General features: G+C 39.2%; 1 protein-coding gene across 1 annotated transcript in view; it reads right to left on the bottom strand.

The window, feature by feature from the left end:
- Window positions 1–5,680: 5,680 nt before the first annotated feature.
- Window positions 5,681–23,345, bottom strand: part of GALK2 (galactokinase 2) — a 138,834-nt gene continuing 121,169 nt past the window's right edge. The window contains exon 10 of the mRNA XM_063445684.1: window positions 5,681–6,464. Within this exon, the coding sequence (XP_063301754.1) occupies window positions 6,248–6,464 (217 nt within the window). The 3' untranslated portion in view covers window positions 5,681–6,247. The remainder of the gene's footprint in view (window positions 6,465–23,345) is intronic.

Genomic DNA, 23,345 nt, shown 5'->3' on the forward strand with positions numbered 1-23,345 from the left:
GACCAACCCACATTAGCACAAGTCTCCACTTGTACCATGGGAGACATTACCTGGTCCGACCACTGCCCAGTGTTCCTAATCTTACATGACTCATTCCAATTTAAGGGCAAAGGGACATGGAGATTAAACGAATCCCTCTTGCATGACCACTCTTTTGTAGACCAAGTGAAGACAGACCTTGCAGACTACTTTCGCGCAAACTCCACGGGAGAAGTGGCAGGGTCAACAGTTTGGTCAGCTCACAAAGCAGTGGTGAGAGGCCTTTTCATCAGACGATCCTCGTATGTTAAAAAACAAGGTCAACAGTCCCTGTTAGAATGCCTAAAACAACTGGCAGTCCTGACCACAAAAAATAAAATATCCCCATCCCAGCCACTTGCGAAACAAATCCAAACAGTAACTGACAGACTTACTGAACTACAAGCCGCAAAAACCGCACATTTCCTACACAGAATGAGGGCAACCTCTTACCACCATAGCGGGAAAGCCACCAAATACCTTGCTGACAGACTAAGGGAAAAAGTGGCAGCCTCCAAAATACCTTACCTGCAAGGGCCAAAAGGAGATAAAATACAGAACCCCCAAGATATTACAAAAGAATTTGCAACATACTATTCTAAATTGTACAACCTTAAAGATGACCCAAACATTCCCCCCTTGGAAGAAAGGCCCATCCGGGACTACCTGTCCCGCGTACCTCTCCCCACTGTGACCCAAAACCAACTCGAATCGATACTCAAGCCCGTCACCCTGGAAGAGGTGACCCAAACCATTGCACATCTTCCCACGGGGAAATCTCCGAGAGCAGACGGCCTACCGAACTCGTACTATAAAACATTCGCAGACATACTGGCCCCACACTTAGTGCAGGTATTCCAGACAGTGACAGACACTGGGGAACTCCCACCTGAGATGCTCTTAGCGACGATAGTTACCTTACCCAAGCCTGGTAAACCCCCTGACCAATGTAAAAATTTTCGCCCCATCTCATTACTAAACACAGACGCGAAAATTTACGCAAAAATTATAGCTACTAGACTGGCCCCGATCCTACCCTCGCTCATCAAAGACGACCAAACGGGATTCGTGGTGGGGAGACAGGGTTTAGATAACACCCGAAAACTATCTTTAGTGATGGAGAAATTGAGAGGGTCTGGCCCAGGTGGACTACTTCTAGCTTTAGACGCAGAAAAAGCGTTTGACCGCCTGGGCTGGACCTTCCTCCGACAGGTGCTAGCAGCATATGGCTTTCCCCAACAGTTCATCCGACAGATTTTCGCTCTCTACTCACAACCTACAGCACAGGTGTTACAAGCAGGCTTTAAATCGGACCCATTTCAGATCACGAACGGCACGAGGCAGGGGTGCCCTTTGTCCCCACTGCTCTATGTGCTAGCCCTAGAACCCCTGCTCACAATGATCAGAACCCACCCAGACATAAGGGGTATAACAGATAACAAGCACACGGACACCCGTGAAGAAAAATATATAATAATAAAAAAACTTAGCTGATAGGTACACTGCTTCCCAGGGTTATCTCCCAGCTGATAACCGTATAACAGAACTGTGTAATTGATGGGCTATTTTGGGTATCTGCTAGTATACCTATAAAGAAGGACAAAACATAGTGCAAATATTGCTACAAAACTAATTTAAAACTTTCGGTGATTAATATGCACTCACATATTCCAGGCAAATTAAGCGTGTTATGGGTGCCTCCCCTTGATGGAAATGGGTTTTTTTTTGTCTTTTTGATTTTCCCTCCTCCAGTGATAGCCAATATGGGATCCAGGTCAGCCAAAGATTCCAAGGAAACAGCAACCAAAACGGAATACTCCAAAGGCAATTTATTCACTTACAAGGATTTTAAGAGGGTGTACAAAAATGAAATAAAATAGTAAAAACAAATATAGATAAAAGGTATTGGTCCTACGCGTTTCGTCCTTACACAAAACAGGACTTCCTCAGGGACCTCTTTCAACAATTATCCAGTGATAGGTACATCAAGTAAAAACAGCACCCTAACAAGCTAACACATAAAACATCTTATATAGGGCTAATCCCTTAAAGTCATTGGTGGAATAGTGGGTGTCTTCTTATCTTCCAGCTCTGATTTGTCCTTCTTTATAGGTATAAGGGGTATAAACTGGCATGGCCAACAGATAAAAGTGGGTGCATTTGCAGATGATATCCTCCTGTACATTTCCCAACCTGAAAAATCCTTAATCCACATAATGCAGATAATCAAAGAATACGGGAATATGTCGTACTATTCCCTCAACACCAGCAAAACCCAAGCGCTGGGGCTCCGCTTAGACCCACTAATGCTAGCACACCTACGTACGGAATACCACTTTGAATGGCGAAGAAACGATATACAATACCTAGGGTTAACGTTTACTAGAAACGTCGCTGACATGTTCCCAACCAACTACTCTAGGGTCTGGAATGCCTGCACAACCATTTTACGTAACTGGGGACAACTATTTCTAACATGAACAGAACGTATAATAGCGATCAAAATGTCCATTACCCAGAAATTACAATACCTGTTATGAACCTCCCCCTACGGGCACCACAATCCTATTTCAAGGCCATACACTCAAAACTGGTACAATTTACCTGGGGGACAGGGAGGGCAAGAATTTCTAACAAGGTACTGACTGCCCCAAGGCATAAAGGTGGAATGGCATTCCCAAATGTAAAAACCTACTATCAGGCAGCAGTGCTGACTTCCCTACTGACACATCTCAATAAAGTCAACCAACCACAGTGGGTGGCAATGGAAAATTTAGCAATTAGACCCTTTACCACTACAAACTTGATATGGCTGGACAAGAAAACTAGACCGTGCACCCCACACATGCCTACACAACTTAAACTGGCAATACAACTATGGGATATACACAGACACAAATTTGAGGTGGCTAAACCACTCTCCCTAGCAACACCCATAGAGGCCATAACTTATTGCATTCCAACTTTCCACGCTACGCCGTGGAAAGAAAAGGGGGCCACACACCTGTCTCATGTCTTTGAAGCGGGCAAAAATAGATTTCACGAGACTCCGTTCCACATATAACCTCCCAAACACATCGCAATTTTCACACCTCCAACTCAAAACCTTTTTAAGCCGTAAGAACAAAGACAGGACAGAAATCATTCACTCACCACAGGCGCTCACACCTTGGGAACAGATTGGGATAGCGGGAAAACTCCCCCCAAAATTCAAACAATTATCCGAATGCTACAAGCATCTCCTGGCCTACCAACCCTTTCATAGTTCAAAACAGGCAGATAATTGGAACTTAGACTTGCAGACCACAATCAACGAAAACCAGTGGAAACGCATTATTTCTTCTATGAGAAGTTTGATCAAATCTGCTCCACTGTTAGAACAACACCAGAAAACAATATATAGGTGGTACATGGTACCAGCCCGGTTACACAAACTATACCCGCACACACAACCAACATGTTGGAGATGCAAACAGGAGGTAGGGTCAGTCATCCACATCTGATGGCGTTGCCCTCGCCTAGTTCGGTACTGGAAGGAGGTACCTAAACTCATCATAGATGTCACCAACACGACCTTGCCCTCGGAACCCACAACTTTCCTATTACTAGATTACCCTAATGGTATACCCACACCGTTAAGAAAACTAATGTGCCATATCTTACTAACTGCACAAAAACTGATAGCAAGGAACTGGAAAAACCCACAACCCCCCACAGTTCCCACCCTTTTTCAAGACATAGATAGGCAACTAATTTAAACGTGGTTTATAAAGACATACCCAGAAAAACACCGACACCAGGACACGTGGGAACGGTGGCGTAAGTGGAGAAGGGACACACCAAGTTAGGGAGCACAACCACAAGATGGGCAAAATACCATGGGTTCGAGGGAACGGGTGTAGGATGGGAGGTTGGAACCACAGGAGACATGTGACATATGAGATATGTATCCTACAAACCCAACACACTACCGACCATGAGTACCGCAGGAAAGCAACACAGCAGACGGGCCCGCTTGTCAGGAGATAGATATATAATTGGATAATGTAACTAAACTGGGAAAACTGTAACCCATTGTATCGTTACTCGCTGTACTGTACAATGTTGTATTACCTTGTGGAAACTTGTAACAATGACTGGAATTGTGAATACCCCCCGCCCCCTCTTTCCTTCTTTAACCCTCCCCCCCCGCCTCTCCTACTGTTTTACAGTTGTGAAAAATAATAAAATACAAATTACAAAAAAAAAAACTCCCCAAAGTGTTCTGCTTGCATAAGAGCGATCTGCTCTCCTACTCCCTGAGCCTTACTGCCTGCTTTATGTTTCATTGAAGCAGCTATGTAGAGGGGGTTTTGGGTATGAAGCATATCATATCCCGGCTCTGTGCACTGTTTAGGAACACTCTTTGTTTAGTAGGAGTTTATGTCTGCCCTCCAAACCCAGGATATGGTTAATGTAAATCCCTAGTGGAAGGTTCGCAGCATATCACATTAGAGCACTGCATGTGATAACGTAATGGCTTCCACTCCTGCTGTACTGTAAAGGAGGTCTTTGGTCCATGACAAATACTGACCTATTATGGCGGCAAAACGCGCATCGGACCTGTATTTTAGCTTGTCTTACTAGCGGTCCTCTTTTTTTTTTTTTTAACACATTTTATTTTTGGTCATAGTATTAATGGGAACATAGAAAAGTTGAATTTTAGGTGACTGCTTTAGGTCAATGTAGTCTGTAGGCAGGATTATCTCCAGAGAGGTCCATGTCGTGTCCCCAGTGATAGAATTCAGATCAGCCTAGCTTGAGTTATTTGCTTTCTGATCCTGGTGTTAGTCGTCATTGAGAACAATGACTAGGGATGAGTGAAATAACATACTATATATATGTAGTAGACTTCTTTATTAAATGACTGTCAGTGAATATTTATATTGTTTTTCTTGCTATAAGTGTACTAGTCTCTGAAACTTTATTAACTAAGCGTACACCTTGTACAAGCATAATTCTGAAAGTAGGTCTCGTCACTTGATAATAGCAACAAAATAATATTTATTTGCATTTTTTAATGCATTGCTAGTGCTAGTTCACTTGCAAGTGAAATGGGTATGTGAGAGGCAGATGAGAGGAGAGGGGCTACAAAAAGTCCCCTAGCTTGGAGGTGTGCCAGACAAAGAACACTGACAAACTTTACAATAACTTTTTAAACGTTTATTACATAATTTTCCGACTTTTCTTGCTATTATTATTTTATTATGCTATTATTATTTTAGTTTGTATATTTGTGTAAAAAGTTGGTAATTTCTGATCGGCATGCAGGGTTCAGAATGGCAGAGCTTGTCTGAGTTGTTGACATCCTGTGTGTTAAAACCGAGACCTGAATGACTAAATTACATAATTTGCAAGTAAAGATGGCCTTTTACATATAGTAATAGGAAAAAAGGGCTGGTATAATCTATGCTGAACAAATCAATCCGTCCGAGATTTAATGATGGATCGATTTGTTTAGGCATAGATTAACAGGAATTTGATTAGTTTGTGAAAATGATTTGTGCACACGTCTAATCTCTGCAGTAGAGGTGGATAGTTCACCCCTCTAACCTGGTACAACCAGAGAAACACATGATGCATGATAAAAATCTCAATTAAAAACCACCATCTGAAACAGTCATCATTCCTGTAGTTTTTTTTATTTTTTTTATTTTCAGTTGCATATTTTTATAGGAATGTAAAATATTTCTGTCCTGGATCATTGCATTGGTATAAAATGTAGAAACACAGAATGCTTTACAAACCGCGTCTGTCCTTCACGATCTTGGCATTCAATTAACAAACACTCAGATTTCCAATACAAGCACAATGGTTAACCACAAAACCAATGGCATGAGCTAAGTGTGGGTATTACAAAGATAAATGTCAGAAATGTATGTTTTAACGGTGGGTAGAAAAACGTATTTACCAACACAATGAGTACATGGCTAAAAATACAGCTGTACATATTTTATATCATTATAACAATGAATGACTTACATCAGATTTTGTTACATGCAACACAAAAACAAAACTTTGCAAACAGTGTCCTTCTTAATATTTAGTTTACTTTGCCTTTATCATTCCTATAGCATTTGGTATAATGTACTTTTTTGCAGACTATTTATTATATGAGATCTTTACTCTAAGACTAAGAAAATGAATTTAAAGGGTAAGCGTTATCAAATCTACTACACACTCATATGCTTTATTTCTTATCCTCTTCCAAAAGAACCACTGCACCACTTCCGGGTATTGTAGCAAAAATGCTCTTTTCCTTTAGAGCCAATCTTTGGTCATCCGTTTTATAAAAGCTATCTTGCACATTTGAGAGGAAGTAATTCAGCTTCTCCGCTGGAACCATAGAAACCACACAGCCTCCCCATCCAGCTCCAGTTAGCCGTGATCCGAGAGCCCCCGATTTCCTAAAAGAAAATGTTTTTAACATTAAAAAAACTTCAATAAAATAACTGATGTTTATTTATTCAAACAGTATTTTGCGTGTCAAAATAATAAATGCCTTCTCCTGACAGTTTCTGCAGAAATATATAGGGCTTTTAAGAAGATCTGTAGTTTTTGAATAATTAAACATGCCTAATTATGCACACAGTTTTTGTTTTATTTCAAATGCATACGAGTTCCAAATTATTACGTAAAAAGCAGGAAATCCATTTTCCCCATGGTTCTATCTTCCCCTTGGTTATAACAGAATGTTACTTAGGATCCCAAGGTCTCATCCCTGTGTGTAACTTGAGTGATGGCTGAGATCAGTCATCATTCAAATTTCACATGGCGATGATAGTAAACACTAACAGGGTTATTTACTAAAGTGAGAATTCAAAGTGCATTTAACATTTAAAGGGACACTGCAGGCACCCAGACAACTTTAGCTAATTGAAGTTGTCTGGGTGCTGTGATACTTTTGCACTTAGTGCTGCAATGTAAAACAATGCAGTTTCAGATAAACTGTACTGTTTACATTGCAGCTCTAAGTCTGCCCTCTGTTGCTATCTAACAGACAGCCACTAGAGGGCTTCCGGAATTCAAACAGACTTTTGGTCCGTTATCTGACGCTGGACGTCCTCACGGACCTCCAGTGTCAGATTTTCCCCTAGGAAAGCGTTGATTAATACTTTCCTATGGGGAGGTCTAATGCGTGTGCGGCCATTGCATTGCATGCACATTAGGTCTCCCCCGCCGACTGATGTTGGTGGGTGAGGAGCGTGGGCAGAGCCTGACCCAGCACCGAGGGACATTGGCGCTGGATTCAGGTAAGTGGCTGAAGGAGTTTTAACCCATTGAGCCCTGCGGGGGGTAGGGAGGAGGAACACTTATTAACCCTATAGTGCCAGGAAAACGGCTTTGTTTTCCTGACACTATAGGATCCCTTTAAGTACAAAATGACTCAACTGTAAACATTCTCTAAGCCAGCAGTTTTGACCCTGAATTAGAACTTAACTTTGATGTTCTCTTTAGTGAATAACCCTGTAAGTTACTAAATATTCCTGGTTCTTATCACCAGGAGCTATACCATAACTTTTCCAATTTTAGTCTCCAAGTCAAATATCAATTTATCAAAATAGTATGTTTATATCCATGTGACATCAAAAACAAGTTGTGCTTAAATCTAAAAAGTATAGATATATTAGCAGTAAATTTTGGCGTGGATGGATAATGGTAGACAGAATATGAAATTTTGAAATATTTTACAACGCTACAAATAAACTGTATGTGCTATGTACGAAGAGGTAAATCCAGATCAACAAAATTAGTACCAACCATGATATTGGTTATTAATAGCATCCAAACCGCAGGGACAAGTTGAATACTAGCAAGAGTAAAAAGGCTCTTCCCACCTCAATACATTAATTCACAAACCCTTTCCAAAAAATATTTATACAATCACAATGTAATGAAATCCAACGAAAAACAGGGTTGACTGCAACAAGGATTAGGCTGGAGCGGTTCTAATGCTTGGAGTATTCTTTTAATTACCCATTTAAGATGATATCCAATTAAAAAAGGTTTGCTTAAGAAAGCGAATTGTTTTGGGCACACTGGGAATAGTCCGGTACATCACTACATGCTGAATGTTTTGGAAAAAATAAATTAATTTAATTGCTTGTCCTTCTGAACAAATGAGCCTCTTGGCTGCAAACAGAAATGGACATAGCGTGATTTCCACGCAGCCTGTCACTAAGACACTGGCTTTACATATGGTTTTCAGATGTCTTAGATCTTCTATGTTTAGACAGCCAAGTCTGCTGTCATATAATACTCTTACAGGACATACACCACATCAAGTTCAAAGTTCTTAAATCAAATCTTTAAATACAACTGGTTAAAATGACTTTAGCAGTCTGATGAATCACGGTCATGCCGACTTGTTTCATTTCATATATTTAGAAATTAACATTGTATTGTGAAAGTCAATGCGCTGTATATCCTTAATAATAATTCATTACTAGTTTGGGAATTTCAAAAGAAACATTTTTGCATGTCACAAATACAAATGTAAAAATCTCTGTATAAAGGTATAGTTGGTTTATGGAAACTTGTATCTTAATTACAGGTTTCCTTACAAAGCACATGACCATGTCAGTGTTCTAAAGTGGTCATGGTGCCTGGAGTCTGTATTCACAGCAAAATGATACACATAGTGAATTAAATCCACTTCTGGCAGTGTTATTGGGGCAACAGTTTTGTGCATATTGGACATCTGTCATCCGCAAAGACAGCGGAGGTCCCCACCTTCATGATGTCCATGTCCTTCCCTTAGTCTGTCCTCCAAGTTACGTCTGTGGATGAGGATCAGGCTCCTGGGAGAACATGCACTGAAACAGAGGTAGGTTTTTGATATTTTCTTTTTTATGGAGGAGGGAGAAGGGATGGACAATAGTACATTGAGGGATACACTGACCAAAACAGTGTTTTCTTAAACCTTTAAATAATAAGCTGGTGACAGAATACACCATGAGCACCAAAGCCAGTAAATGTGGATCTTGCTCGTCCAACATCACGTTCCAAAGTGATGTTTATTGTTAGGTAGTTGTTTCACCCCATTACTGCTATCAAAGTATAGATAGTCTAGGTGACAGCTTTGGTGAGGTTACACATTCATTGTTGGTGATAATATGGTCAGTAATCCAATTAAATTCAAAGATTTCTTAATGAGGTCGATGTCACGGTTTTGTGTTAGTCAGTTACAGCATAATTGTGTGACCATATATAAGGACCTTGGTTTGTGCAAGGGATTGCTCTAGAAAAAAAAAGGGCCTTCCACAGATGGTTGTCACAAAGATGACTTGTTAATAATGTATTGCATGCTCTGTCATTTCCCTTCACTAAAACAAAGAAACCAAGTCGTAAATACAGCCAAAATTGCACCAGGCCACAATTATTGCTTCATTAACTTTCACAATCACCACTATGTAGACTGTGGTAGAAATCTCCTGGCATCCATCAGATCTGCCGGGTGGTGGGTGGTGAAGTGAGATTCATCACTCCAGAGAAAGTCCACTGCTCTATATTCCAAAGATGGTGAGACTTCCTCCACGTAAGTACACATGGACAGCTATTTCATTAAGCTATGTTTGATGAACAGTTGTAGTAGGATTTTTGGGTTATGCATAAAAAGTGTCATGTTCACCTTTTATGTTGTTTACCGATGCCCTTTTTTACAACGCTACAAATAAACTGTATGTGCTATGTACGAAGAGGTAAATCCAGATCAACAAAATTAGTACCAACCATGATATTGGTTATTAATAGCATCCAAACCGCAGGGACAAGTTGAATACTAGCAAGAGTAAAAAGGCTCTTCCCACCTCAATACATTAATTCACAAACCCTTTCCAAAAAATATTTATACAATCACAATGTAATGAAATCCAAAGAAAAACAGGGTTGACTGCAACAAGGATTAGGCTGGAGCGGTTCTAATGCTTGGAGTATTCTTTTAATTACCCATTTAAGATGATATCCAATTGCTGTCAAAATATTCCTTACTGCACCTATATTATTTCTCTAATTTTAATTTCCTGGTCCATTTTAGTTCTTTGGTTTACACATTTTTTGTTTCCAATGGATAAAAAAAAGGAAATGCAACAATGCGCCTTTTCTTTCTGAACAATTTTTTTCTGCCATTGTCTAATTGGCGGGTCTTCTGTGATGGATATGAAGCACTCACTGTTTTACTTTTAGCTTAACGTATAAAAGGAATCCTACGAATGTCCCTTTTATCCCAGTACTTCTGTTCATTGATTCATTTTGTGAATGTAAAATCATCATGAAAAAAGGAGCAGAACATCCACAATAGGAATAAAAAGTGGACGACAGACAGGTTATTTTGGCACAGGACAAAAAATGCAGAAAACAACAATCAACGTATAAATAGGGGCGTAACAGTTCTCTCTGTATGAAAATGACGTGAATTTTCATAAAAGCTACAGTTCGGTATGGAAATGATGGAGCAGCGCCTTGCTGATAGGCTCGCATCCAGGAGATGGATTTCATAAAAGCTAACCTGACAATTTTTTATATTATCCCATTGTCTCCAGAGATAATTAAAAACAAGCTTTAGCACTCTGGTTCCTTTTCTGGGAGTTTGTGTTACCTAGTTAGCCAATTTGAAGCCGAGCTCGGCTTATGTTGCTTTCAGACAAATTTACTTTACAGAAATGGGATTTACAGATCAAGTAGCTCTAGTAAGCTAGAAATATGTCAAATGCTATTTGTTGAATACATGGCACCTTGTCACTGTGTCATATTCAAGCCACAGAGCTCTATGATGCAGGCCAGGTGACTGACGATATATATATATTTTTTAATTCTTGTTTTTGTTGTGCATGTGAAACTACAAATATTGCACAATATTCAAATATAACAAATAATAGGTTTGTCAGGTATAAACATTTGTACATAGAATTCAGCACATTTTTTATAATGAGACAATCATCGTGCATATGTAAGTAGACATAGTAGTAGGGTATGGGTAGATGGTGGGATAGGTGAGTAATAAGTGATATATCACCAGGTTGTGACAACTCTGCTTTGGCATAATAAGTGACACTAGAGTGGCAAAATTAGTTGCGTCACGCAGAAAGCAAAGTAAAAACTATAGCTAAAACGTCTATCTGTACGCTTGGGAAGCTGTAACTGAGAGGATAGTCTATAAGTCTGACATTTAAGCCAATATTGCAAGTATGCCTTACTTATGGGCAGATCTGTCTTCCAGGCACCGATTGCCTACATATGGCTTTCATAGTTAATTAATTCTGTATATTAATGCGTGCTAGGGAGATACAGGCATACGTGAGGTGCCACAGCAACACACACTGAATAAGTAATCATCACTCGATTTAGCACTTGGAATGTGCTCATTGTATAATTTTATCAAAATAAGCTAGTCTTAGTTTTTGGTACGTAGCAGAGATACGAAATGGCCAACACATGTCAATATAGTGAAATGAGTCTGTAGGTTAAGCGTTAGCTGGTCTAGTCAGCTACAGAACTGTGTCTGCACAGTAGGTTAAGGTAGGTACCTGCAGGGAGCTGGTAGTCCCCCCAGGTGTATAGAGCTATATCATGCATCTCTATGTAAGTGGCTGGGCTGCAGGCTATTCTTGTATGTATGAGTGGTAGCTGGTTTGAATCTGTTACCGTGGAGACACAAGTGTGTTAGAGGGTCTAGGCGAGACTAAACATGTGTGAGTCGTGGTTAGTGGTGCGTGATGTGGACAGCAATATGTATTTTCCTACGTGGGCCATTATTAAGCTTAGGTTGGTGCCCGTATATATTATTCGTGAGTATGCCCTAGCTGTCTGTCGCCTGGTGTGGATAGGTTTGGTACACTAATTTGTTCTTGTGGGTAAGCTAGGTCCTATACCGTTGAGGACAACATTTTAGGTGTGTGTGTTCCCGGCCATCTGTCTAACCTGGGTTGGTAGCAGGAGAGAAACATTGGGTGTCACTTGGTGGGTTAGGGAAAGTCCATGGTATAGTACAATTAAGTCCTACATGGTAAAGTTGTCATTGAAGGCATATCGCAGTGACTGCTGGGGCTTTCTTCAATTTCATGGGGTAGTAGCGTATATGTCCCCTACCCTCCATCCCGCAGGCCGGTCTATGGTGGGTTCAGCTTTCTGGTCTCTCGTTGCTTATTTCCCACCTCTGTAATCCGTCTCCGTACCGTGCATGTCTCTTCGGTCTCTAGCGTGGTTTCTGCATTGGTTGTAGGATTCGCCTTCCGTGGCAAATCGAGGGCCGTCAGGAATCCGGTCGGGTCTTCCGGCGCCGATAGGGTCAGGATTGTATCTCCCCGCTGTACTACGAGGGTGCCCATCTGTATCGGATCCCGTTATCTCTGAGTTCTCTCGTTACAGGCATTAGCCTCCGCCTCTCCAGCAGGACGGTGAAGGGTAAGTCATCGTACACCCGTATTGAGCAGCCATCTACCCTGATATCAGGGGTGTTCCTCGCTCGGGCCAGGATTGCGGCCTTAATCGAAATGTTCAGGGGCCGTCGGGGCCTTCCGTATTCGGAACGCGGTCATGAGGGGTAATTCACTTGCTGTGGCTTGTACTCCCAGTGCCTTTGCCACTTCGTTGGCAAAGTCCAAAATGTTCTTCATGTTTACTCTCTCAGGTATTCCGCGGAGCCTTATGTTTTTCTTGTGGTGTCGTGATTCCAGTGAGGTGACTGTGCGGGTGAGTCCCTGTATTTGTTGGGACATGGCTTCTATTTGGGCTCGGGTCTCCTTGAACTCCTGCTCCCTGCCTGAGTCCCTGGTTTCCACCGCAGTGACCCGTGCGGAGAGGCCGTCAACCTCTGTGCGCACTCCAGCCAGGTCGGCCTTCCATACCTCATGTAGGTCTATCAGTAGTTTTTTTATATCCCTTTTGGTAGAGGGTGAGGTGTTGGAGTCAGACTCTTCGCTCCCATATACTTTGCTTAGGGGTCTTGCTGGCATGATGTAGTCTTCCTCTAGTGATTCGTCTGAGTAGCTAGAGTCTCGAGGCCCTGTGGGCGCCATTTTGAGTTGTGAGGGTGGCTGCGGCCTTTCAAAGGATGCTCGGATGTCTGGCTGTTTAGCGCTACCCGAGTGGGTTAATTTGCGGTTTTTTCGCCCCATTTTTTCCCTGGGGGGGTTCTGCAAGAACTGGTGTGTCTTTTTGGGGTAAGTCTGTATGTCTCCGCAACGATTTATTCTATTTAGCCGTGTGGCTTTCAGGAGCTCCAGAGCAGCACGTCTTGTTCCTTACCCGGCTAGCCACGCACCCCGACTGACGATATTTAATCAACACAAAGGATTTCTAGCGCTCCTGGCAGTCTTACTAGGCTGCTAGGACAACCCATGTCAAAGTTTCTTCCTTCTGCTAGATGAAGTGGTACAAGATGATAAAAGGGTCGCAGCGCCTTATGGATATTCTCAGGTCCGGATAATAGTCATTACATATGTAAGATAAAAAGAAAGGAAACACAAAACAGTGTAGTATATGCTTACATTCGGAGAAGAAATATATAGAAACGCACTTACAGTTTACTTTCCTCTGGATCCTGAAACACCTCCTGCCAAGACTCTGCTGTACCAGTGTATCCATAGGCAAGGATAATTCCGCCCAGGCGCTACTACTTGGAGCTGATTAGAAGCTCCAGCAAACTGTAACTGCATTTCTATATTTTTCTTCACCGAACATAAGAACATACTACACCATATTGTGTTTCCTGTCCTTTTAACTTACATATGTACTGACTATTATCTGGACCTGAGAATATCCATAAGGCGCTGCAACCCTTTTATCATATTAGTGACAATATTTCTCTATTAAAACTGAATGACTGTGTGCTGGATTTTATTTTAGCCCTTAAAATGTATGCAAACGAGAGAGGAAGGGGCTTCTGAAATGCTCTTAAATTACTAGAAAAGTCCTCCGTTAATTTTGTGTTTAATAATTTACTTAATTACAAGGGCATTTTCTCAGTGGTTCCCAGAAGCTGGACAACAAAGAAATACCAAAGATTGTGTAAAAGGAGTCTAAAATTTAGATTTTTCTGCCAAATTTGGGGGTTACATTTTATACACCTGTCAGAAATGTCCAACGTTTTACATGAAAGGGTGTTCACATAACTTTGGCTATTAGTGCATTTAGAAGCCAACCCTATTTGCTTAGTATGCATAATACCTTTAATCTACTCATAGAACCAGGAGCTAGCTGTAGAAAATTTTGGATACACTGAAACAGAGTTATTAAGCCCTCAGTGCTGTACAAATGTAAATGTATAGACTTTTCTACATGTCAACATGTATTTGACTCATTGTTTCCTTAAAACCAATTCTGGAGTTGCTTAATGCTCTTCATATCCACTGTGGAGTGCCAGGCTTATTTACACAAAGCATTCCAATGTGTATATATTTTATAAAAAAAAGACTGTGGCAGAAGAGACAGTACTCGGCGTAACAAATGAGGTTTCTGTGATCTGGGGATCACTGTTTACAAAACAGTGTGCACTTGTGTAACATCCAGTAAGCCAGAAGACTCTGGTTAAATTCTGCGTGCTACCTTCTTGTTATAGAGAAATAGGATGCAATTTGGGCACACTACATATTTTTCCCCTCGTTACTGCAGCTAAATTAAGATCATTTAAGTTTCTAGCTCGATTCAGTTTTAAAGAAGGATATATAGTTACAGTTTTACTCTGTTCACAAAAAAAACAAACAGTGCAGTCTAAAATATTGCTATTTTTTTTTGCAAAAACAAATTTCTTAATTTCTTTCCACATGAGCCTCAGGTATGGTAATACAACCCTGTCTGAAGTGTAAACGTAGCGGATCTGTAAAGCCAGATGTCATCCTTCACTTTGTCGACAGCCACCTCCTCTCAAGCCATTTAAAGGTCACATGTGCCATGTTATGCTTCAGAAGTTGTCCTATTTTAATTTGTTTTGCTTTTGTTCCCTAGGTGCTGCTAATTCTATTTGTGCAAATCAAACACATTTGTAATGATTTCATAAACTGCTCTGGGTTTCACACACTTCACATGGCTGCAGAGAGATTTTGAGCTATGCACAGCAATAGGAGAGCAAACCTTTACTCAAATTTCAGCTCAGCTTGTCCCTTTGTGGTTTGGGCTTACAATATTTATACTGATCTACATTTACTTGCCAGAGGGTCATTTAACAAACGATTTAACGTTTCAATTCCAAAGTCAACAATCATATTACGCCCATTTGCCTGATGGTGTCTTTACCCTTTGCACATGCTTTTGATACTTTACTACACCTATTAATTCAATATGTAAAATATTTTTTTTTCTTTTGTTTTTAATTATTTTGTCCTGGGACAAAAATGTATGTTTTAAGACATCAACAAGTATGAATCGATATAGTATTCCAGATAGCTTCTACAACAAACAAACAATACCTTCATGGTATTTCTAGATAAAACCAGTCATTACAGACGAGTAGGTCATATAAAACCAGTAGGTCTAAATAGAACCAGTCATTATAGACGAGTAGGTCACATAAAACCAGTAGGTCTAAATAGAACCAGTCATTATAGACGAGTAGGTCATATAAAACCAGTAGGTCTAAATAGTACCAGTCATTATAGACGAGTAGGTCATATAAAACCGGTAGGTCTAACTAGAACCAGTCATTATAGACGAGTAGGTCATATAAAACCGGTAGGTCTAAATAGAACCAGTCATTATAGACGAGTAGGTCATATAAAACCAGTAGGTCTAAATAGAACCCGTCATTATAGACCAGTAGGTCATATAAAACCGGTAGGTCTAAATAGAACCAGTCATTATAGACGAGTAGGTCATATAAAACCAGTAGGTCTAAATAGAACCAGTCATTATAGACGAGTAGGTCATATAAAACCGGTAGGTCTAAATAGAACCAGTCATTATAGACGAGTAGGTCATATAAAACCGGTAGGTCTAAATAGAACCAGTCATTATAGACGAGTAGGTCATATAAAACCGGTAGGTCTAAATAGAACCAGTCATTATAGACGAGTAGGTCATATAAAACCAGTAGGTCTAAATAGAACCAGTCATTATAGACGAGTAGGTCATATAAAACCGGTAGGTCTAAATAGAACCAGTCATTATAGACGAGTAGGTCATATAAAACCAGTAGGTCTAAATAGTACCAGTCATTATAGACGAGTAGGTCATATAAAACCGGTAGGTCTAACTAGAACCAGTCATTATAGACGAGTAGGTCATATAAAACCGGTAGGTCTAAATAGAACCAGTCATTATAGACGAGTAGGTCATATAAAACCGGTAGGTCTAAATAGAACCAGTCATTATAGACGAGTAGGTCATATAAAACCAGTAGGTCTAAATAGAACCAGTCATTATAGACCAGTAGGTCATATAAAACCGGTAGGTCTAAATAGAACCAGTCATTATAGACGAGTAGGTCATATAAAACCGGTAGGTCTAAATAGAACCAGTCATTATAGACGAGTAGGTCATATAAAACCAGTAGGTCTAAATAGAACCAGTCATTATAGACGAGTAGGTCATATAAAACCAGTAGGTCTAAATAGAACCAGTCATTATAGACCAGTAGGTCATATAAAACCGGTAGGTCTAAATAGAACCAGTCATTATAGACGAGTAGGTCATATAAAACCGGTAGGTCTAAATAGAACCAGTCATTACAGACGAGTAGGTCATATATGACAACTATTACTTTACCATGCAACCTGATACGAATACAAGGACACACTTAGGCTCAGATATAGGTGGCAGAGAAAATAAATGACGGTTCTGCTCTTGTATTCGTCTTTCTTTAAGATGTCTAAACCATGCACATTATCAAGAGCACCCTAAACTCTATACTACATTAAATAAGTATGTGAGTGGACCTGTGTATTGCAAACAAAACAAAATTATTAAAGTTTATTAACCCCTTAAGGACCGGCCTGTTTTTGCGATGTTTGTACGTTAAGGACCAGAGCAGTTTTAACACTTTTGTGGTGTTTGTGTTTAGCTGTAATTTTCCGCTCTCTCATTTACGGTTCCCATACAAGTTATATATTGTTTTTTTCAGGACAAAAGGGGCTTTCTTTACATACCATTATTTGTATTATGTCATATATTGTATTTAAAAAAAAAAAAAAAATATGGTGAAAAATTAAAAAAAAAACATGTTTTTGGACTTTTACTTGAAAAATCTTTTACTTATCTACAAAAGCTAATGAAAAAAACTGCTAAATAGATTCAAAATTTTGTCCCGAGTTTAAAAACACCCAGTGTTTACATGCTTTATTGCTTTTTTTTGCAAGTTATAGGCCTATAAATACAAGTAGGAAATTGCTGTTTCAATATATATATATTTTAAATGTATCAATAGTGACCTTGTAACACCGTTATCTGTCATAAATCCCCGAAACACACCTAACATGTACATATTTTTTTAAAGTAGACAACCCAGGGTATTCAAAATTGGGTATGTCCAGTTTTTTTTAGTAGCCACCTAGTCACAAACACTGGCCAAAGTTAGCATTTATATTTGTTTGTGTGTTAAAAATGCAAGAAACGCTAACTTTGGCCGGTGTTTGTGACTAAGTGGCTACTAAAAAAGGCTGAACATACCCCATTTGCAATACCTTGGGTTGTCTTCTTTTGCAAATGGTATGCCATCATGGGGCTAATTCTCATTCCTTGGCTACCATACGCTCTCAAAGGCAACCTAACCAATCCGACAAATTTCAATAAAAAAAAAAGTAAAATCAAGCCTTATATTTGACTCTGTAACTTTCACAAACACTATAAAACCTCTACATGTGGGGTACTGTTATACTCAGGAGACTTCGCTGAACACAAATATTAGTGTATCAGAACAGTAAAATGTATCACAGCAATAATATCCTCAGTGAAAGTGCTGTTTGTGTGTGAAAAATGCAAAAAACGTCACTTTCACTGACAATATCATCGCTGTGATATGTTTTACTGTTTTGAAACACTAATATTTGTGTTCATCGAAGTCTCCCGAGTAAAACAGTACCCCCATGTACAGGTTTTAGGGTGTCATAGAAAGTTACAGGGTTAAACACAGTGTTAGCAAATTAAATTATCTGGACTTTCGGCCTGGGTTGGCAGGCAGGTCCCTCAAATTGCAATCATTAAAATTACTTAATTAGGTAAAAATATTACATAAATACACACGTAGAATTTTAATATATATACATATTTATATATTTGACGTCTACGTGTATATTTATTAAATGTTTTATGTAATTATGTATATGGACATATGTATATTTCGTATTGTTTTTATTTATTTATTTATACATAGATATATATATCATTACATTCTAAGTGTATTTTGATATAAATATATATATATATATATATATATATATATCAAAATACTGTTAGAATAAAATTGCATATATAAATATTTTTTTTATAATTATTAAAAATTATTTTTATTTTTTGTTATTTATTTTTATTAACATATTATTTGTATTTTATAATAATATATATATACCATATATATAGCAATTATATATATTGTATATATTCGTGTGTAATTTAAATATAAGTGTATTTTTATATTAATATACGTATATATAAATATAAAAATACTCTTAATATGACATTATATATATGATACATATACATATATTATATATAGATATAATACATGTATATATATCATATATATATATACACATATTATTATTATTTTTTTACACTGATTTTACACTGTTTTTTTTTCACTTTATTTTTTTGATTTTTCACTTGCAGGGAGACTGCCTGTCAGCACAGACAGTCCCCCTGCAGGCAGACACATGGACACCTATTGCGGTCATGTGATCGAGTGATCACATGGCCGTGGGGTCCTGATCTGCCGAGGGGGGACTGCCCGGGCAGACAGGCAGTCCCCCTGGACCGGGTGGAGCACTGATCGCCGCCGTGGGACCGACAGCGATCAGGTAAGTAGCCCCAAACCATTATGACGGTTCAGGACCGTCAGCGGTCCAAACGCACGTTTACCGTCAGCGGTCCTGAAGGGGTTAAAAAAAAAAAAAAAGCTAACATTAAATAGAGGCTATATAGTTCACTACTTTGCTCTTGAAAATGAATCCATGGATAAGTAGAAGTAGGTTTCCTCTAACAGTCAGTTTTCTCTGTCACCAGACTCACCAAATGGCTTGGCAAAAAAATGTTTCTGCTATGTTTCACTGAGGGTTAATCCAGCCTGGCACCCAGACCACTTCATTGAGCTGAATTGGTCGGGGGCGGGGCCTTTAATAGTCCTTTAAATGTATTCTTTCCTGTGGTCACCACCAGAGGGGCACCCATAATGGATGGGTGGGTTACTCAGCATAGGAATCTGTCCTGAATTCCAAAATCTACACAGAAAAGGGAGGATTGGGGGCACACCCAGAACATGCATTTCTAAGTAGTGGTGCTGCCGCACCCTTCAGCCCAGCGGGAGGGGGGCCATGAGGGTGGGGGGGACCTAAGGACTACATAGTGCCAGGAAAACAAGTTTGTTTTCCTGGCACTATAGTGGTCATTTAAGGGTAGTCGCTGGAAGCAGTTTAAGCCGTAAGTACTGCAGTTAGCAAGTTAGTCTCACATGTTAAAATTAGTGTAGGACCCATCGATGTTGGGGTACTGTGAAGTAGTAGTGGTGGCTTAACACAATATGGCCATATGGTGGAACTGAATCCCCATATTTATTTGCCAATATAGGTGATATTAAGTAGCCTTGTAAAAATTAAAACTATATTTTGTGTGTTGTTCCCTAATCTGCATTTTGTATGTATTTTAGTCTTTACGGCAGCTAAGACATGCACGTTCCGGGTGTGCCCCCAATCCTCCTTTTTCCTGTATACCTACAATGGCTCACACCTAGATAGCCCCAAAGCTACTTTTTTTCACCGTATGCAAAAGGCACGTAAATAGGACCTGTCACTACTCTCTACATCATTGAATCAAACATTGGAAATCACCTATCATTTTTTCATGAAATGCTGTCTTTTTTTGCTTATTAAAGATTTAGCAAATGGAGTCATCATTCAATTCAAACAAGGCAAAACCAGGGCAAACATCAACGAGGAGAAAAAGAAACACTACTTTACTTCTCCTCGTCTCTGGCTGTTGTTTCTTTGCAAAATTCCAAAGTACAGAGCTTATAACGACGACTGACAGGGAGCCAAGATGGAGGCACCCACTTGCAGGTTAAAGATTTGTGGATTTCTACATTTAATGTTAATTTCCATACTTGGTAGATATACCGATACGTTAACTTAACCTTAAGTTCTCCTTTACTTTCCCAGCTATCCAAGGTTCGTGTCTCTACTTTCATACATATAGAGGTTTAGCAACAAGTACTTTCCTAGCTATTCTCATAGTTTCCCTCTACTAAAGTTAAAGCTCATTTCTATAAAAGCTCCTTTTGCTTTTTCTAAAAAGCTACGAGATGATAATGGCAGATTGCAGATTCTAAAGGCTTTGTTGCCAACTGAATATTTGCTTTTGCCATGGTTCATTACAGACATTACTGACACATTCTGAAAGTTTCCTTCTTCTCCGAGGCAACTTCAGTCCTCCAATTGATACCTCGTCCAGCTGTCCGAGTTATACAAAGCCAAAGAGGTTCTTATATATTTTCAAATAAATGGTAAATCCAGGCACACTGATTATATGGATGCATATTAACATGCATGGCAAAATGACTTATCAGATAATTATTCATACTCAAAGCTGTCAATTTCCTGCAAAGGAACCATAATTAGATTTAGCCATTACTCAGTCTCCCTGTCTCTCCGAACCTTGGGGCAGTGAAAGAAATTCAATTCAGCTGTCCCAGTACCAAAATCCCTTGCTCCAAAACCATTTGAAATGCCATTCAATACCACTAGAGATATTTAATGCAATTTCTATGAATGCAAATAGCAGGTCATGTGGCATAATCTGTTTTTTTTATTGTCTTTTTTTTTTTATATAATGCCCATATCCCTACAGAACTACATTTAGATAACAGGATCTGTCCGATTAATTATTGTCTACCCCTTGGTCCTGAGATATAGAGGAGACTTTAGATGTTCATTGTAAAACTGGTTATAGACCATCAGATATGTGGGAATTTAACTGTCTGTTTTTTGTTTTTTTGTATACATTTCATGTAATATATTTAGACAGAATGCAAGTTGAAATTTTAGCTGTATTAGTCATGTGAAACACGTGTAAAATAACAGACTGAGTATCTTGTGATACCCTTTTATTGGATAAACAGAATTTTGGAAAGACAAGCTTTTCTGCACAATTGCTTTAGCCTTGAGTTTGTTCAATAAAAATTAAAGTATTACAAGATATTAATTTCATCTGTTATTTTACAAAAGAATGCAAAATAAGGATCCATGGACGGTTTATTTTAAGCTATAGATTTGGACTTTCCAGAATTGATTCTCATTCTATATTCATTCTATATTCAGTGGGTCTTAATTATTAAGAACACGTGTATCATATTCTTCAGGCCCAAGGGCAGAAGGACTCAGGAAGTTAACATATTCGTTTTACCGTCTCTAGTGTAACAGAGATCTATTTCATGCAGAGAAGAGTCAAATGAATGAGTTTTGCAAATGTACTTAGCCGTTACAAATCACTACATTAACGGATGCCTGACATATTTTGCAGATCACATACAAACAATAAACACTATATTTTTACTCCTCTCCAAAGAAATATTACACATTTATTTTATATTCCCAAGTCATAGACCATCTACACCTTGTTATCTAGAGCGGGTTGTGAAGGAATTCTGCCTTGAGATGTTTACTTGGGAAAATGTCTTACTGTGAACATACAGTGCTCAATGCTACAGGCCACATTTCCATGTTTCCAACATGTTTGATGTACTTCTTTAAAAACATATACAAATGTATGTACACACCATAGTTTAATCAACATTTAAATTCGACCATAGCTTTTTATTTATTTGAAGAAGTTGTTGTGCTGTATATAATCATCATGACATTTGCTTATTGTAACGAGATTGCTGTCCCATTCACACCCAGGTGCTGAAACATTTGGGAATGTAGCATTTACACCTGAGACAATATCCTGAAAGATCGCTAATGAGGGTTATATGAGGAATAGACTCATTGTCTACATAAGAGTTCAGACCTCTCACCCAAGTGCCATACATCTCGTGGGAGTTTCTTAGCAGGGAAGGTTTACTGGTCCGGTATCCAAAGGATAATGTTGACCTCTCCTATGTTGTACTCGGCATGCAAGAAGTTACATAATCCCATAATACCCTTGGACTTTCTTTTTTATGTCATAGCATCACTGGGTGTGAGCCAAAGGCATCACATAACATACATTCAGTCCTGTTAGGTCTCACATCGAGGACAAATAAAACGTAAAATTCTTCAAGAATAACTGATATAACTAAACTAACCCAAATACACTCTGACATACAGCAACATTTCCCAGAGAAGCTACTAATACGTAAAAAGGAATTCTGGTGGCTGCACATCACAATGAATATTTATGAATCCTCTATAAATAAAATGTTGTGCATCACTTACAGATAACCATCAAACAACTGTATTGTAATGTATCGCCTACAGGATACGTAACACAACAATTATTGGACTATTGTTAAAATAGATTTGGTAGGATTGCATTACCGGATGTATTAGCTTGCTAGGGAAAAGTCAGCTATGCTATCGCTATCACTGTCAGTGGCGGCTCTAGACTTTGTGAGGCCTTAGGCAAGACTCAAACATGAGGTTTATACTAAAACCCATAATGAAATAAATAGGGGTTACATTGTGTGTGTATGAGGAGCTGTAGTTATATTGACGGGCAGGCTTGCAGCACTGGATACAGAGTCTCTGTATTCCTTGTTCAGAAACTTGCAGTGTCGCTGCGTTCTGAGCTCTCTGACTGTAGTTATGGTTTGCAATAAACAAATTTAATTAGCAATTATGCTTATCGTTCATACACAATTGAGGGGTATAGCTGCATAGTCTGGCAGTTGCGTATACGGAAGTGCTGGTGTGAAGGGGTCATTGAAAACTAAAATGTCCATTTTGGTTGGCCAAAAAAGCTTTAAAATAATAATCAATAGTTACAAAGGATGAGTGTGACAGGATTAGGGGGGTTAATGTAAAAGGATGAGTGTGACAGGATTAGGGGGGTTAATGTCAAAGGATGAGTGTGACAGGATTAGGGGGGTTAATGTCAAAGGGTGAGTGTGACAGGATTAGGGGGGTTAATGTCAAAGGGTGAGTGTGGGTTAAACGGACACTTAAGTACCA

This window comes from Pelobates fuscus, chromosome 3, assembly GCF_036172605.1.
Source record: "Pelobates fuscus isolate aPelFus1 chromosome 3, aPelFus1.pri, whole genome shotgun sequence".
NCBI lineage: Eukaryota > Metazoa > Chordata > Amphibia > Anura > Pelobatidae > Pelobates > Pelobates fuscus.